A 19,591-nucleotide genomic window follows, 5' to 3' on the forward strand; every position below is an offset into this window, starting at 1 on the left:
CTGAAGAAGACAAAAAAAATTAATCTGTAATTAATAAAACGTATGTCTAGATTGGCTTCCCAGCTACTGTATATCTCCCAGCTTCCTCTGAAATTAGGTATGGTGTGTGACTAAGTTTCTGCCAATGGAACATGAAAAGTGATGTGCACACTCCCAGGTACTCAAAACAGAGGGGATGTAAGGCCCTCCTATGGTCTCTTTCCCCTTCCCATAGCTGAAACTATGAACTGGCAGTAACCCAACCCTGAACATTCAGAGGATGACAATGCCTGAGTGGATTCTAGTGGAGGAACAAGAAGCAAAGAAGTTTGGACCTTGAATGAGTTCATGGAGCAAACTGGTCTGACATAATGGAACACTTCTATCTACAAGCTGCTGCATAAGCGCTAAATAAAATTCCATTTTGTTTTAGTCATTGTATTTTGCATGCTTTATTACAGGAGTTAAGCCATATCCTAAATAACACAGTAATCATTATAAGAGTTAACAAGCAAAGCAATTAGTATACATCAAAATGGTACTGTTTAGGTAAAGAAAGAAGCTGATTTTTAGCATTTTACAAAGTCTGTTTTAAAATAACAGGTAGGGGGCGCAGGGTGCCTGGGAGCCGCGGGGTCGGGGTGGCGGGGTGCGTGAGGGCGCCGGTGGCGGCGCTCGGCCTGCTGCGTTAAGCGCTGAGTGCGGGCGACAGCGTGGTCAACAAGGTGACACAGAGCGCCTTCCCATTCCCCGTAACCCTGTCGCTGTGCCACATCCTGGCGCTGTGCACGGGTCTCCAGCCTCTGCTCCATGCCTGGCGTGTGCCCCTGGCGCCGCTTTTCTTGTACCCTGGGCCCCAACCGCATCAGCAGCCCAGCCGCCTGCGGCCGCCGCGCTTCTAACGGCGTTACATGCTGCCACTTGCCTTCGGCAAGTACTTCGTGTCAGTGTCCGCGCACGTCAGCATCTGGAAGGTGCCCGTGTCCTGCGCGTACACAGTCAAGGCCACCATGCCCATCTCGGTGGTCCTCCTGTCCTGGATCATCATGGAGAAACAGAGCACCAAGGTGTACCTGTCACTCATCCCCATCATCAGTGGCGTCCTGCTGGCCACGGTCACCAAGTTGTCCTTCGACATGTGGGGGCTTGTCAGCGCCCTTGCTGCCACACTGTGCTTCTCGCTTCAGAATATGTTCTCCAAAAAGGTATTACGAGAGTCAAGGATCCACCATCTCCAGCTGCTGAACAGCTTGGGCTGCCATGCTGTCTTTTACATGATCCCCACGTGGGTCCTTGGTGGACCTCTGAGCTTTCCTGGTCAGCAGCGACCTGACCTATGTGTCCCAGTGGCCTTGGATGCTTCTGCTCCTGGCTTTCAGCAGCTTCTGTAACTTTGCCTTCAGCATCCTCAACTCTATCAGCCCTCTGAGCTACTCGGTTGCCAATGCCACCAAGAGAATCATGGTCATCACGGTGCCCCTGATCATGCTGCGAAACCCGGTCACCAGCACCAACGTCCTGGGCATGATGACGGCCATCCTGGGGGTCTTTCTGTGCAATAAGACTAAGTAAGATACGAATCAGCAAGCCCGGAAGCCCTCCCTGTCACGACGGGGGACCTGAGCAGTAAGGAGCATCATCGGAGCACCCTAGAGAAGCCCCACAACAGCATCCTCTTCCCCCAGCACGGGGACTATCAGTACAGCCGCAACAACATCTTGACAGATCACTTCTAGTACAGCCAGCAGAGCTACCCAAAGTCATATACGTTGTACCATTATGACATGCAGAGTCTAGCAAGCAGGGCAGGATGTTCTGCCAATCCTCCTCTCCACCCCCCAGCAGTACCAGAAACTTCTGACAACCAGTGAAAGTATAACCCAGCTGAGGGGGGGATTGGTTCCACTGCTTTAATTCCACTGCTCAGGTAGGCACAGGACTGGTGCAGGAGTGGAGCAGAGGAGTGCGAGGGTTATTGAAAACATCTCCAGCCACAAAGATGGACTCAGCTTTCTGGTCAGCCCCATGGCTGTGTGCAATTCTGGTAAACGTTCCCCAGTGCAAAATTACTGCAATTAGCATTGAATTCTTAGAACCTAATTCTCTGACCCATAAGTCAGAGTTGGCATGTGCCCAGATCCAGAGGGAAGGATGGCCGCTGTCTCCTGGGCTCCTTCTTCCCTTGCCGGAGTAGGGCATCCCTCCTTTTGGAGCAGCAAGGAGGAGAGGACGCAGGGCTGCGAGAAGGATCATGGGGAAATCATGTTCAGTGTTTCAAGCTCTATTTCTCTAATACTCATTTTGTGTTTTCTGATGAGCCTTCACCGCTTCTGTCCTGACTTAGTGGGATGTTTGGTGGGGAGATGTTGGTTTTATGAGGATCTTGCATTTTTCTAGGGCATATTTTGTAGTTGTCTGTGTTATGCCTCAGTCCCCCTTAGGGGATGCAGGATGCATGAGGACTGGCTTATGGTTGGAAAACCCTTTTGTTTTTAAGCATTTAAAAACAAGAAAAGTTGCTGGTGATACCTATCTCAGCACATTTCTGCATTTAGTAGGAAGGAATGAAGTGTTTTGAAGCGCTCTTTTAGTGACCACAATCTCTGAAAGTGACATGAATCAAGAATATCATCTCAATAGTTTGTGTCATAAATGAGAGCTCAGCACTCTGATTCCATTAGCTGTTCTTGTGGTGTTTACATAAGGATCTGAATCATGTCCCTGTGAAGGGGCAAGCACCAAGCTAGGACTTAGTTTGCCAAATCAGAGTCTGGTCAAGAAAAAAATCTGGGTTTTGGAAGAATCACATCATTAGGAAGATTATGTGACCCCAGTGGGTAACCCATGTGCTGAGGTCCAGGTTGGGACACCTGGCATCACAAGAGACTGTGCCCTCGGAGGGGACCACTTGCTTGGCTGGTGGGGTCTTCGCTAATGGCTGCCTTCTTACTTCAGCCCTGTCCCCAGCCTCTTGAACAGGCACTTGGCTTGACCAGCAGATGGGATTTTGGGTCACCCTTTACCTTCTGGTACGTGAGACAGTTCTCTGTTCCAAGAGGAAGTACCTACTGTAGCTAAAGCTTGACTACTATTTGTTTTTGATAAATGGAATTTTGTATTTAGAGGTTACATCTTGTCAGCTTATGAATGGACAACTCCTGGAGAGGTCACAGGGTCCCCCCTTCTGGCCTGTGATTTTAGTACCACTGGCCTCAGGAGTCCCTGTTTTTCACTGGCTTGCTTTTTAATTACTTTGGCCCCAAGTTCTAAGACAATTCTGTGTAAAACAGGAAGGAGCCGTCCTGAAGGGTGTTATTTATGAAAAGAACGTGCTGTGTGCCTTCACCAGAGGCAGTAGAGTCTGCAGTTGAACCACAATAAATGGGGATAATTTTGCACGGCAAAAAGATAAATAAAATAAAATAACATGTAAAAATGTAATAGAGAAACTAGCCAAAACTGTTGAAGTTATTATGTTGATAATAGGATTAAAATTAATTCTAATTTATTAAATAAAAAATTAAGAAATTTACTTTTGTCAGCACTTGGTTTGTCTAACTTCCAGAGACAGTTTATATTCAGTGGGAAAAAATTACCTACAAACCAGATGAGTGTGTTTCTAATTAGTACTAATGAGGTTTTACTTAATGATTACTGATTTACACAGATTTTTATATGGTGATATCAAAGTTAAATAGGAACTAGATATCAATATATAAGGTTAGAAAGAATGATTAATATATGAATAAGGGTCCCGTTTATAACTGCAATGTAGAATGGTGTTTTGTCAGTTTACATAACACCTATGATTTTATTACAATTGTAATTATGTAAAAGTACCTACAGAGCTTACCTCTTTGCTGGCATTTAAAACTAAAACAAAATTAGAATTACAACTTTTCAGGATTTGTGGATCACACATGTCATATAGCCCAACCTTTCAGTGAAGCATTTTTCTTAAACTCCCTGAAAAGTGTCATGCAACCTGTCCCTTGCACTCTACTTACACTACCTGAGAGTACACTCTTCACATAAGGAAACCCATTCTCATCATTGGGCAGCTCTATTTAGCTGAAAACTCTTATACTGAGGAGAAATTTGTTTCCATATCCACTATACCCACTGATTCTATTTCAGTCTCTAACCCTTTTTTCTATGACAGCTACTTAAATATTTATCTTTAGCTATCAAATAACATTAGGTTATTACCTGAGAAAATTTCCTTAGGGCCTCACAAAATAGTTTCCAAACTCTTGACATCCTATAGGTCCTTCTCTGAAGCCCATTATTTTGTTACAGTCCCTCTTAAAGTGCAGTACAGAGAAATAAACTTGTTATTTCAGAACTGGCTGAATACAGAGCATTACTTTCTCTCTCTGGTATTTTATTCATATGGCATTGAGAACAGAATAATATGGTGGAGCTCATACTGAACTTGTATTCCACTAAAACCCTTCACTCTTTTGCAAATGCTTTTTGTATTTTAGTTATCAGCCAATCAGCATTAACACAGGCCTCATTTCGAAATACGAATAAATTAAAGCACTCATAACAAAAGTATAAATTAATGGATAATTTTATCTTCCTTTCTCATATATAGGATGAAGATTACAGAAAGATAAACTTAACATGCCAAAAGAGGGGAATTTTAAAACATTAATGAATTCATTTTATAAGTCTCCTGTACATGCTATAAGGAAAAATTAATGTATTTAGATTTTTGAATGATGCTTTTCTTCCAGCCAATCTTTTCTACTGGTAATGCAACAGATCCGAAAATAGTAATTAGTTGAAATGTTAAAGGACTCAAAAAAATATGATAAACCTCTGACCGCAATAACCGGCAATTTAAAGATGAATACTGGAGACCCTCAAGGTGGTGGAGGAGAAAGATATGGAGATCATGTTCCTCCCCACAAATACATCAGAAATACATGTGGAACAGCTCCTACAGAACAACTGCTAAACGCTGGCAGAAGACCTCAGACTTCTCAAAAGACATATATATATTTTTTCCTTTTTCTCTTTTTGTGAGTGTGTATGTGTATGAGTCTTTGTGAGATTTTGTCTGTAGAGCTTTGCTTTTACCATTTGGCCTATGGTTCTATCCCTCCGTATTTTCTTTTTTTTTTTTTTTTCATAGTTTTTAGCATTTGCTATCATTGGTGGATTTGTTTTTTGGTTTGGTTGTTCTCTTCTTTCTTTCATTCTTTTTTTTTCTTCTTTTTATTACTTATTAATGTTTCTAAATAATTTTTTATTTTAATAACCTTTATTTTATTTCATTTTATTATTATTTTTCTTTCTTTCTTTTTTTCTCCCTTTCCTTCTGAGCCATGTGGCTGACGGGGTCTTGGTGCTCCAGCCGGGTGTCAGGCCGCTGACTCTGATGAGGGAGAGCCGAATTCAGGACATTGGTCCACCAGAGACCTCGCGGCTCCACGTAATATAAATGGTGAAAGCTCTCCCAGAGATCTCCATCTCAATGCTAAGACCCAGCTCCACTCAACAACCAGTAAGCTACAGTGCTGGACCCCCTATGCCAAGCAACTAGCAAGACAGGAACACAACCCCACCCATTAGCAGAGAGGCTGCCTAAAATCATAATAAGGTCACAAACACCCCAAAACACACCAGCGGATGTGGTCCTGCCCACCAGAAAGACAAGATCCGGCCTCATCCACCAGAACACAGGCACCAGTCCCCTCCACCAGGAAGCCTACACAACCCACTGAACCAACCTTAGCCACTGCCGGCAGACACCAAAAACAACGGGAACACAAACCTGCAGCCTGCGAAAAGGAGACCCCAAACACAGTAAGTTAAGCAAAGTGAGAAGACAGAGAAACACACAGCAGATGAAGAAGCAAGATAAAAACCCACCAGACCAAACAAATGAAGAGGAAATAGGCAGTCTACCTGAAAAAGAATTCAGAGTAATGATAGTAAAGATAATCCAAAATCTTGGAAATAGAACAGAGAAAATACAAGAAGCGTTTAACAAGGACCTAAAGGAACTAAAGAGCAAAAATGATGAACAACACAATAAATGAAATCAAAAATTCTCTAGAAGGAATCAATAACAGAATAACTGAGGCAGAAGAATGGATAAGTGACCTGGAAGACAAAACAGTGGAAATGACTACCATAGAGCAGAATAAAGAAAAAAGAACAAAAAGAATTGAGGACAGCCTCAGAGACCTCTGGGACAACATTAAACTCACCAACGTTCGAATTACAGGGGTGCCAGAAGAATCAAGTCCAGGAAGCATAGAGAATGCCATACAGGATAAATCCAAGGAGAAACACGCCAAGACACATATTAATCAAACTATCAAAAGTTAAATGTAAAGAAAAGATATTAAAAGCAGCAATGGAAAAACAACAAATAACATACAAGGGAATCCCCATAAGGTTTAACAGCTGATCTTTCAGGAGAAACTCTGCAAGCCAGAAGGGAGTGGCAGGACATACTTAAAGTGATGAAAGGGAAAAACCTAAAACCAAGATTACTCTACCCAGCAAGGATCTCATTCAGATTTGACGGAGAAATTCAAACCTTTACAGACAAGCAAAAGCTAAGAGAATTCAGCACCACCAAACCTGCTTTACACCAAATGCTAAAGGAACTTCTCTAGGCAGGAAACACAAGAGAAGGAAAAGACCTACAATAACAAACCCAAAACAATTAAGAAAATGGTAATAGGAACATACATACCGATAATTACCTTAAATGTGAATGGATTAAATGCTCCAACCAAGAGACACAGATTGGCTGAATGGATACAAAAACAAGACCCATATATATGCTGTCTACAAGAGACCCATTTCAGACCTAGGGACACATACAGACTGAAAGTGAGGGGATGCAAAAAGATATTCCATGCAAATGGAAATCAAAAGAAAGCTGGAATAGCAATTCTCATATCAGACAAAATAGACTTTAAAATAAAGACTATTAGAAGAGGCAGAGAAGGACACTACATAATGATCAAGGGATCAATCCAAGAAGAAGATACTACAATTGTAAATATTTATGCACCCAACATAGGAGCACCTCAATACATAAGGCAAATGTTAGCAGCCATAAAAGGGGAAATTGACAGTAACACAATCATAGTAAGGGACTTTAACACCCCACTTTCACCAAAGGACAGATCATCCAAAATGAAAATAAATAAGGAAACACAAGCTTTAAATGATACATTAAACAAGATGGACTTAACTGATATTTATAGGACATTCCATCCAGAAACAACAGAATACACTTTCTTCTCAAGTGCTCACGGAACACTCTCCAGGATAGGTCATATATTGGATCACAAATCAAACCTTGGTAAATTTAAGAAAACTGAAATCGTATCAAATATCGTTTCTGACAACAACGCTATGAGACGAGATATCAATTACAGGAAAAAAACTGTAAAAAAACCATACACATGGAGGCTAAACAATACACTACTAAATAACCAAGAGATCACTGAAGAAATCAAAGAGGAAATCAAAAAATATCTAGAAACAAATGACAATGAAAACACGACGGCCGAAATCCTATGTGATGAAGCAAAAGCAGATCTAAGAGGGGAGTTTATAGCAATACAATCCGACCTCAAGAAACAAGAAAAATTTCAAATAAACAGCCTAACCTTACACCTAAAGCAATTAGAGAAAGAAGAACAAACAAAACCCAGAAGGAAAGAAATCATACAGATCAGATCAGAAATAAATGAAAAAGAAACGAAGGAAAAAAAGAGCAAAGATCAATATAACTAAAAGCTGTTTCTTTGAGAAGATAAACAAAATTGATAAACCACTAGCCAGACTCATCAAGAAAAAAAGAAGACTCAAATCAACAGAACTAGAAATGAAAAAGAAGTAACAACTGACACTGCAGAAATACAGAGGATCATGAGAGATTATTATAAGCAATTATATGCCAATAAAATGGACAATCTGGAAGAAATGGACGAATTCTTAGAAATGCACAATCTTTCAAAGCTCAACCAGGAAGAAATAGAAAACATAAACAGACCAATCACAAGCACTGAAATTGAGACTGTGATTAAAAATTTTCCAACAAACAGAATCCCAGAACCAGATGGCTTCACAGGCGAATTCTATCAAACATTTAGAGAAGAGCTAACACCTATCCTTCTCAAACTCTTCCAAAATATAGTGGAGGGAGGAACACTCCCAAACTCATTCTATAGGGCCACCGTCACCCTGATACCACAACCAGACAAAGATGTCACAAAGAAAGAAAACTACAGGCCAATATCACTGATGAACATAGATGGAAAAATCCTCAACAAAATACTTAGCAAACAGAATCCAACAGCACGTTAAAAGGATCATACACCATCATCAAGTGGGGTTTATCCCAGGAATGCAAGGATTCTTCAATATATGCAAATCAATCAATGTGATAAACCAAATTAACGAATTGAAGGAGAAAAACCATATGATCATCTCAATAGATGCAGAAAAAGCTTTTGACAAAATTCAACACTCATTTATGATAAAATCCCACCAGAAAGTAGGCACAGAGGGAACTTACCTCAACAAAATAAAGGCCATATATGACAAACCCACAGCCAACATCGTTCTCAATGATGAAAAGCTGAAACCACTTCCTCTAAGATCAGGAACAAAACAAGGTTGTCCACTCTCACCACTAGTATTCAACGTAGTTTTGGAAGTTTTAGCCACAGCAATCAGAGAAGTAAAAGAAATAAAAGGAATCCAAATTGGAAAAGAAAAAGTAAAGCTGTCACTGTTTGCAGATGACATGATACTATACATAGAGAATCCTAAAGAAGCCATCAGAAAACTACTAGAGCTAATCAATGAATTTGGTAAAGTAGCAGGATACAAAATTAATGCACAGAAATCTCTTGCATTCCTATACACTAATGATGAAAAATCTGAAAGCGAAATTAAGGAAACACTCCCATTTACCATTGCAACGAAAAGAATAAAATACCTAGGAATAAACCTACCTAAGGAGACAAAAGACCTGTATGCAGAAAACTATAAGACACTGATGAAAGAAGTTAAGATGATAGCAACAGATGGAGAGATATACCATGTTCTTGGATTGGAAGCATCAACATCGTGAAAATGACTATACTACCCAAAGCAATCTACAGATTCAATGCAATCCCTGTCTAAAGACCAATGGCATTTTTCACAGAACTAGAATAAAAAATTTCACAATTTGTATACAAACACAAAAGACCCCAAATAGCCAAAGCCATCTTGAGGAAGAAAAACAGAGCTGGAGGAATCAGACTCCCTGACTTCAGACTACACTACAAAGCTACAGTAATCAAGATAGTATGGTGCTGGCACAAAACCAGAAATATAGATCAATGGAACAGGATAGAAAGCCCAGAGATAAACCCAGGCACATATGGTCACCTTATCTTTGATAAAGGAGGCAAGATATACAATGCAGAAAAGACAGCCTCTTCAATAAGTGGTACTGGGAAAACTGGACAGGTACATGTAAAAGTATGAGATAAGAACACTCCCTAATACCATACACAAAAATAAACTCAAAATGGATTAAAGACCTAAACGTAAGGCCAGACACTATCAAACTCTTAGAGGAAACTATAAGGAGAACACTCTATGACATAAATCACAGCAAGATCCTTTTTGACCCACCTCCTAGAGAAATGGAAATAAAAACAAAAATAAACAAATGGGACCTAATGAAACTTCAAAGCTTTTGCACAGCAAAGGAAACCATAAACAAGACGAAAAGACAACCCTCAGAATGGGAGAAAGTATTTGCAAATGAAGCAACTGATAAAGGATTAATCTCCAAAATTTACAAGCAGCTCAATATCAAAAAAACAAGCAACCCAATCCAAAACTGGGCAGAAGACATAAACAGACATTTCCCCAAAGAAAATATACAGATTGCCAACAAACACATGAAAGAATGCTCAACATCACTAATCATTAGAGAAATGCAAATCAAAACTACAATGAGGTATGACCTCACACCAGTCAGAATGGCCATCATCAAAATATCTACAAACAGTATATTGTGGAGAGGGTGTGAAGAAAAGGGAACCCTCTTGCACTGCTGGTGGGAATGTAAATTGATACACTATGGAGAACAGTATGGAGGTTCCTTACAAAACTAAAAACAGAACTACCATATGACCCAGCAATCCCACTCCTGGGCATATACTCTGAGAAAACCATAATTCAAAAAGAGTCATGTGCCACAGTGTTCATTGCAGCTCTATTTAAAATAGCCAGGACATGGAAGCAACCTAAGTGTCCAATGACAGATGAATGGATAAAGCAGATGTGGCACATATATACAATGGAATACTACTCAGCCATAAAAAGAAACGAAATTGAGTTATTGGTAGTGAGGTGAATGGATCTAGAGTCTGTCATACAGAGTGAAGTAAGTCAGAAAGAGAAAAACAAATGCCATATGCTAACACATATATATGGAATCTAAAAAATAAATAAATAAATAATGGTTCTGAAGAACCTAGGGCCAGGACAGAAATAAAGATGCAGACGTAGAGAATGGATGTGAGGACGTGGGGAGGGGGAAGGGTAAGCTGGGACAAAGTGAGAGAATGGCATGGGCATATATATACTACCAAACGTAAAACAGCTAGTTGGAAGCAGCTGCATAGCACAGGGAGATCACCTCGGTGCTTTTTGACAACCTAGAGGGGTGGGATAGGGAGGGTGGGAGGGAGACGCAAGAGGGAGGAGATATGAGGATATATGTATATGTACAGCTGATTCACTTTGCTATAAAGCAGAAACTAACACATCACTGTAATGCAATTATACTCCAATAAAGATGTTAAAAAATAAAATAAAAATAAAGATGAATACTTACAAGCTCATGAACATCAGTTTTAAAGACAGAATGTACTCCAATAATGAAAGGCGTTGGGGAACTCAGAACTTCCAGTAGCTGAGCCGGGAGAATAGGAATATAAGGATAACTGGAAATAATAAAAACATACATAAGATATATTTGTTCTTCGGTAACATAACATATCTTTCTTTCATTTTTATGCTGTGTGAATTTTAGATTACCTATGTTTAGAAATTATCAATAATATTCGCCAGGTTGTTAATATTAAATTCTTGGGGAAAAAAAATTTTTTTAAAAATCTTCATGTGAAAGATATGATCCAATATAACAAGATATAAAGTAAACAAGGGCAGCTTCCTTATCCCTTACCCCTAGGCAAGCAGTCTCTTTAGGTTGTTCAAACTTGCTTGAAATAATTTTTCCGTACACAGCAATCTGACATCAGGTGGTAATACTGACTCCCTGATCGGTCCGCTCCCTCAATATTGGTGATGGTTTATTTGTCTATATAAAACAATCATTCAAATTCCATTTTCTATACTTGATTTTTGTATTTAATAAGAATGGCAAGGTACAAAAACAAAGGTTTAGAATGCTCTATTATCCAGGAGTTAAGAAAAGCTCATAGGTTAAAAGAATTTTTTAATAAAATCTGTAGACTGTCTAAATTTTTTCTAGTTTGTATAAACTTAAGTTTCCTAGATATTGTGGTTATCAAATTGATAAAAAAGAGTATTAAAATAAAATATTCTACTTACAGCACTGTAAGTCATCACTTGTTTAGGTTGTTTTATTTTTTACTTTTTATTATGAAAAATTAACTTCCCTCTCCCCCCCGAAAATAGAGAAAAAAGGAAAATAAAGCCCCATGTATCTAATTCAGTTTTGACAATCACCAATGCATGGCCACATACATATTTCTACCCATTTTTGTTCTCTTCCCTACCATATTATTTGGAGCAAATCCCAGACATATCATTTATACATACTTTAGTATATATCTGAAAAAGATAAGGGCTCTTTAAAAAATAAAACCATAATACACTATAACCCCTCAAATTAATAATAATTCCTTAACAGTAAATAGTCAGACAGTACTATCTTAAGATTTTTATCTCCTACTATATTCAAAGGGAATTAAATGTTGCTGACAATACTATTCAAATTAATTATGTTTTCATGAAATAAATCACCACTCAATAATAGACAACTTGGAAAAGTTCCAAATTCCAGGCTAATTCCTATCAGAATCATGACTCCTACAACAATGTAACTTTGTAACATATGCCCTTGTCATTCAAAACTGTCGTGCCATGATGTTTTGACTGATCATCGATAAGTAATGCATGATTTGGGAATAAATAAAGATACCAAATAAAAACTCTCACCTATATTTAAGAGGAAACATTAATGATTCCAGGGCTCTACAAGCATCACTAAGTCTCTGGAAACTTGCCGAATGGAAGAGAACCTTATTTTCTGTGAGGACTGCACAGAAGAGGCTGAGGACATTCTGAATTCCTGAAAACACAAAGAGCAAATGATTACCAAATGCATTTAATTTTACATGTGCTGCCAACGAAGACTTAGAATGACATGGAATGAAAAAGCCAATATTTTAAAAATCTCTGAAGAAAAATATTTGGTTAAACTATAAATTTCATAGAGACTAAGGGTATTTCTTTCCCAAACTTTCAGTTTTGTTTGTCTAATCAGTGTAACACTCATTGAATATATTAGTTGTTTGGAAATACACTATTACCTTCTTTTCAACTTAATCTCCAAGGTCTGTACTTAAATTTCTGTTTTAGATCCTTCACATTGTTCTAATAACGTTTTTCCCTTTTAAAGTCCATTTGTCTGATGTTAACATAACCCTACCAGTTTTGTTATTGAAATTTTCCTGGTATATCTTTTTTCCACCTTTTTACATCAACCTTTCTCTACTTCTTGGAAATAGCACATTGCTGACAACTTTAAAAATCCCCACTAAAATCAACAAGAAAAAAGCAACGTAAGAGAATAATATGAATTTACAATTTACAAAAGAGGAAATCAAAATGATAAACATGAAAAGAAGCTCCAAAACTTCTAATAATCAGAAAAATTCAACCTAATAAATTCATGAGGTATGATATTAAACCTACTACAATATCCAAAATCAAAGCCTGACAATTCTAAGTTTTTATGAGGATGGCAGGGAAAGGAACTATCATACATGCTGCTGTGAGGAATATAAAGAAACTTAAGATGCATATACCCTACCATCTAGTTATTACAGTAATTTTAGTAATTCCGTTATTAGTTATTTATCACAGAAACTCTCTCACGTGTACCCAAGAAGATAAGGTACAAAAAGGTACGTTGTAGAAGTATTTAAACAATGAAAAAAGTGGGCACATCCTAAATGTAAGAATGAAGAATAAATTATAGTAAAATCATACTATAAATTAAACTTCCTCTGATTGAAGATGGCAAATGTTGACTGAAACAAAAAACTAAAGTTTTATTATTCAAAATTTATAAAATGAAAAGCAATTATACTCCAATAAAGATTTTTTTAAAAAACCACCAAATTTATAAAATGAAATAATTATTAAAGAAATTTAAATACAATTTTCAAGTGATATGGCTTTTGGGGGTAGGTCTGTAACATTTATACTTGTGAATTTAAGATAGATTAAAACATCACTAAGACTTTTGGGATACCTTTACAGCAGTGAAAATAAGAGAGCTAGTGCTACATATATCAACATGAATAACTCTCCCAAATATAATATCGAGTGAGGAAAGTAAGGTATAAAGTGATGCTATAGAATGACAGCATTTATATATTGTTTAAAACCATACAAAATGCTACTATATATTGTTCAGGTATATACAAACATACAGTCAAAATATAAAGATATATCTGGGACTAAAAAATACCAAATTTGGGATAGTATATAACTCTGGGATGAGAAGGCATACGCAGGAAGTTTCAACTATATCTATGATGCTACAGTTGTTAAACTGGATCATAGATACGTTAAACATTTTTTTTGCGGGGGGGGGAATAATTTAAAGCTTACAGAAAAGTTGTAAGAATAGTGCACAGAGCACCCATCTACCCTTCACAATGACTCACCTAATGTTAAAATTTTGTTCCATTTGCTTTAACATTTGTACTTATGTACTAGCACGCCCTGACTCTTTCTACAAACACACACACATTTTTCTGAGCCATGTGAATGTACACATCACAACATTTACCCCTAAATACTTCAGTGTGTTTTCTGTAAGAATAAAGATAATGTCTTCCTAACCACAGTATGGTTATCATCCTCAGTAAATTAAACATGTTGCAATACTTGAAGTCTAATCTTACATTTGTATTCCAATTTTGTCCACTGACTCAATATTATTCTTTGGAGCTTTTCCCCTACCATCAGGATTCATTCTAAGCTCAATATTCCATTTAGCTGTCATGTTTCTTTATTCTCATTCAATATGGAGCATTTCCACAACCTTAAATTTTTCTTTTACTGAGATAAAATTCACATAACATAAAATTAACCATTTCAAAGAGAACGATTTATTCATTTGCTCACTAAACTATCTTGCATCCTAGGAGTAAATCCTACTCAATCATGGTCTATGATCCTTTAACATGTTGTTGAATTTGGTTTGCCAATATTTTGTTGAGGATTTTTTCATCTAAGTTCATCAGGGATGTTGGCTTCTAGTTTCCTTTTCTTGTAGTGTCCAAGTCTGGCTTTGGTATCAGGGTAGTAATGCTGGCCTTTTGAGTTTGGAAGTGTTCCCACTTCCATTTTTTGGAAGAGTTTTTAATGGACAGGTATTAATTCTTCTTTAAATTTTTGGTTGGATTCACCAGTGAAGCCATGTGGTCCTGGACTTTTCTTTTGGGAATGTTTTTGATTACTGATTCAATCTCCTTAGTAATTGTTCTGTTCAGATTTTCTATTTATTATTTCGTTTTGGTAGGTTGTATGTTTCTAGGAATTTATTCATTCTTCTAGTTTACCTAACTGTTCGTATTTTCACAGTACTCACTTATGATCCCTAGTGTTTCTGTGGTACCAGTTGTCATGTCCCCTCTTTCATACCTGATTTTACTTATTTGAGTATTTTCTCTTTTTTTTCTAAGTCTAGCTAAAGGTTTGTCAATTCTACTTATGTTTTTTAAGAAACAGCTGTTAGTTTCATTGATCTTTTCTACTTTTTTTTTTTTTTTTTTTGGTGCTACGTGGGCCTCTCACTGCTGTGGCCTCTCCCGTTGCGGAGCACAGGCTCCGGACGCGCAGGCTCAGTGGCCATGGCTCACGGGCCCAGCCACTCTGCGGCATGTGGGATCTTCCCGGACCGAGGCACGAACCCGTGTCCCCTGCATTGGCAGGCGGACCCTCAACCACTGCGCCACCAGGGAAGCCCTCTACTGTCTTTTTATTCTCTATTTCATTTATTTTTTGCTCTGATCTTTGTTATTTCCTTCCTTCTACTAACGTCAGGCTTCATTTGTTCTTTTTCTAATTCCCTGGAATGTAAAGTTAGGATATTTGAGATCTTTCTTTTTTCTTAATGTAGATATTTATCACCGTAAACTTCCCTCTTAGATCTGTGTTTGCTGCATCCCGTAAGTTTTGGTGTTTGCTTTTCCATTTTCATTTGTCTCATGATATTTTTGATGTTTTCATTGACCCACTGGTTGTTCAGGAGCATGTTGTTTCATCTCTATACATTTGTGAATTTACAAGTTTTCTTCTTGACACTGATTTCTAGTTTCACACCATCCTGGTTGAAAAACACACTTGATATGATTTTAATCTTCATAAATTTATTAAGACTTGTTTTGTAGCCTAATATATAATTCATCCTGGAGAATGTTCAACATGTGCTTGAGAAGAATGTGTATGTATATTTTGTTGCTGTTGGATGGAAGGTTTTGTATATGTCTGTTAGGTCCATCTGCTATCACATGTTGTTTAAGTCCTTACTATTTGCCTTATTGATTTTCTGTTTGGATGATTTATCCATTGTTGAATGTGGGGTACTGAAGTCTTCTACTATTATTGTATTGCTGTCAACTTTTCCCTTCAGATCTGTTAATATTTGCTTTATATATTTAAGTACTCTGATGTTGGGTGCATAAATATTTACAGTTGTTATAACCTCTTGATGAACTACTTTATCATTATATAATGACTTTGTCTCTTATTACAGTTTTTGGCTTAAAGTCTATTCTGTCTGATATCAATGTAGCTACCTGTGCTTTTCTTTGGCTTTTATTTGCATGAGATATATTTTTATATAGCTTCACCTTCAGTATATATATATCATGAAAGCTGAAGTGAGTCTTTTTTCTTTTAGGCTCTGGTGAGGACAGCAGTCAGCACCTAGCTCTGTGTTAATTAGAAGCTGTACCCTGTAAAGTATGCAGTCAAACACCTTTTAGGGAAACACTGGGAGAAGGGTATTTTTGCCTGCTCCCTCCGCACTGAGCCTGGAGGGATAACCACAGTAAGTGCTCACACACCCATTAAGAACTGCTTCTTTGTGTTCTATAGTCTTATGGGACTTGTGAACACAAACTCTGTTGGCTTTCAGAGCTAGGAGTTTGAGGGAACCATTCCTCAGGTGGGAGCCTTAAAAGTTGATGTTCAAGATGTGTGGCCCCAACCCTTTGCTCTTCAGGGAGAAGCTGGGCGTTGGGGGTTCCCTCTCCATTATTTGGTGCTGTGCAAGGAGTGGGGTTTATGGCAGGACTGTATCTCCATCATTCCTACCCATTTCAATGTGGGTATTTTCTTAGGAGCCCAAGGTACAGGAGTAACTTAACTAGTTTCTGGATTTCTCTCACAGGGAATTGCTCCATGTGTAGCTCTCTGTGAAAGAGTGAAACTCAGGAGCCTCCTATGTTGCCATCTTGGTCCTGAGTCTCATCTAGCCCTCCTATGACTCTCTCATTACCAGGATATTCCTGTTAAATTTCTGGCAGGTCTGCCACTAGCCCCAAATAGGATTATAACTTAGACAAGCAGAGTTAGAGTTTTTTCCCTTTCATTTCCTTCTGGATTCAATATTATTTTTCCTGATAATGATGTTGTGGGCTTAAGCTTTCCCCCCTTTTGGCAGCAAAGCTGCTGGTTTTATGACCAGCCCTGCCCTGGCAAAACTATCATTTTCACTGATAGTACTGACATGTGGGAAAGATGGGAGCCACCCCAGGTAAGAATGCTGCAGGTTCCTACTATTCTTATCCAAAGGTCTAGCATGAATAAATGCTTCTGAGTTTGTTGTTTGCTTTTGGTCAATTTCCAGAGCACTGAAATAGTTGTACAATAACTGTACAACAATTTCTGTCTAGTTTCACACTGATTCTTTAGGGAGAGGATTAACTCTTCATACTGCCATAACCAGAATCATTATCCTTGGTGATGTCAATTTTGTTCACCTAAACTTTTGCTTATTGCTATCTAACTTCTCTTATACTTCGTATTTTTCCTTGTAACTAATAAGCAATCTGTGTTCAGACACTTGAGACCATGCAAATATCTTGTTCCTCACCAAAATTTCTGCCTAGATTTAGCATCTATTGATAATTACTATCTGACTCAGTCTTTACTATGATGATCATAAAATGCCTTTCCAAATCCAGCACTTCCTCCACATTCACCAGTCAGCACTCAACATTCTGCAATAAGCAGAACCCTCATTTATTCCCCCACTAACCTGCTTATTTATATATCCATTATCAGTATGGACTCATGGATTTCTTTTTTTTTTTTTGGATTTCTATTTTTTTATTCCAACATTCTATAAGTCATTACTGCCCTTAATTATTTTTGTGCCAATTAAGTCCTAGATTTAGACAGTGGGCACCCCTTTAAACCTAGTTCCTGTGTCCCTGTGACATGAACTCAATTTTTTTTCTTCTTACTTTCTGGCTTGACAAAATAATCCAGGCTCATATTTTACCTACTCTGTCCCTGCTCTGAAGTCAGCCACTTCTCCAAGGAGGCTGGTTCCTTTTTGTGAGGAATGGCATTAAAGATCAAGGATACTGGGGTTTAGGGTAAATGTTAGATCATTTCTTCTAGGGTGTCTTTGTTTCTGGGCTACTTCTGCAGATACAGCAGATACATGAACACATATACATGCATAAAGACAAACACACACACACACACATATACATATATTTGAGAAATCCTGAGTCCATATCGTTACTTTCAATTCCAATCTATTCTCATAGGGTCTCCCCACTGACTCCAATACATATTTGCATGTCCCTTCTTCCACTGAGAACCCTGAATTCTAATAACATAAACACATTTATTCATTTGCTAAATCCTATATATAAACTGCATGATTTTTTCAGCCATTCTAACTCAAAAAAATTACACCAACTAAAAAGGAGTTAATAATTTATTTGCAATTCTCTCCAAAACTGAGGTTATATAGTCAAAAACTGTGTTTATAAGTTACTTTGATTAGCTTTTCCTCTTCAGTATGGTTATGTTATTCATTTGAAAGAGAGTGTAGTTTGTTTCTGTATGCTTTCAGTTTTAATTTTTTTTATTTCTTCCCATCATGATTGATCTAATATTATTTTCTGAAGACGTGAGACCTAAATAAGTTTTGAGAAGTCAAAACTACATAAGAAGGTCTACTCAGAGAAGTGTCACTCCTTCCCTGAATTAATAGTATTGTGCCAATATCAATTCCCTGGTTGTTATAATGTACTATGATTATTACATAAGACATTATTGTTGGGGGAAGGTAGGTGATGTATTCTTGAGAATTCTCTGTACCATTTTAGCAACTTCTCGTGAGTCAAAGCATTTAAAAATAAAAATTTATATTAAAAAAGTCTGCAGTTGTATTAATTTCCAATGGCTATTATAATAAATTACTACAAACTTAATGGCTTAAAACAACATGAATATATTATCTTAAAGTTCAGGAGGTCAGAAGCCCTACTCTTGGCTTTTCCAGCTTCCAGCACCTGCCCACATTCCTGAGCTCGTGGCTCCCTTCTATCGTCAAAGCTGGTAAGGCCGGTTGAGTCTTTGTCCCTTGTGTGATGTCAGAGCACACCACTCTGACACTGACTCTTTTGCTTCCCTCTTCCATCTTTTAAGGACCTTTATGATCACACTGGGCCCACCTAAAGGAGCTGACACTCGAGTTGTATTTTGAAGGATAAGCGGAAGTTAGAGTTAGGGAGACAAGAGCATCAAGGCTTTCAAAGTTGACAGAAGACCATATGCAAAGAAACAGAGGACTGAGGAAGGAAAAGGCACTCAGAGAGACCTACAAGTAGTTTTGCCAAGGGTAGGTTCATGAAGAATTTGTATACCATAGTAAGGAGTCCAAGCTTTTTTCCTGAAGACTCTAGGGAAGAACTTTTCCCTTTCCACTCCCATGTGAACCCTCTGTAATCCCTCACACAAAAGATAATCCATCAGAAAATAAAAGTCATAGCTGGCATCATGTAGTAGTAGATAAATTGTGAAGAAGGAAGGCATGCACTTTTAAGGGACTCTAACCTACTTATATCAGTAAAAACAATCAATTTGTGATATCAAGGAGTGAAATATTGGACTATATTTACTAATAGAGGATTTATGTCTCATGTATTAGAAATGAGTTGGGATAATATTCTAGTGCTTAAAGGGTAAGTTTCTCATTATCCAGAAAATTATTTAATGTAATATAGAATAAAATTTACCTGTGACTAACTGAAGG

General features: G+C 37.9%; 1 protein-coding gene and 1 pseudogene across 1 annotated transcript in view; one reads left to right on the forward strand and one right to left on the reverse strand.

Moving 5' to 3' along the window:
• SBF2 (SET binding factor 2) overlaps positions 1-19,591 on the reverse strand; it is a 451,879-nt gene that overhangs the window by 198,318 nt on the left and 233,970 nt on the right. The window contains exons 7-8 of the mRNA XM_029208916.1: positions 12,232-12,364; positions 10,862-10,970 (exon numbers count right to left, since the gene is read on the reverse strand). Of these exons, the coding sequence (XP_029064749.1) occupies positions 10,862-10,970; positions 12,232-12,364 (242 nt within the window). The remainder of the gene's footprint in view (positions 1-10,861; positions 10,971-12,231; positions 12,365-19,591) is intronic.
• LOC114886825 lies at positions 132-2,511 on the forward strand (annotated as a pseudogene).

This window comes from Monodon monoceros, unplaced genomic scaffold (genome assembly GCF_005190385.1).
Source record: "Monodon monoceros isolate NGI ecotype Baffin Bay Population unplaced genomic scaffold, NGI_Narwhal_1 Super_Scaffold_7, whole genome shotgun sequence".
Lineage (NCBI taxonomy): Eukaryota > Metazoa > Chordata > Mammalia > Artiodactyla > Monodontidae > Monodon > Monodon monoceros.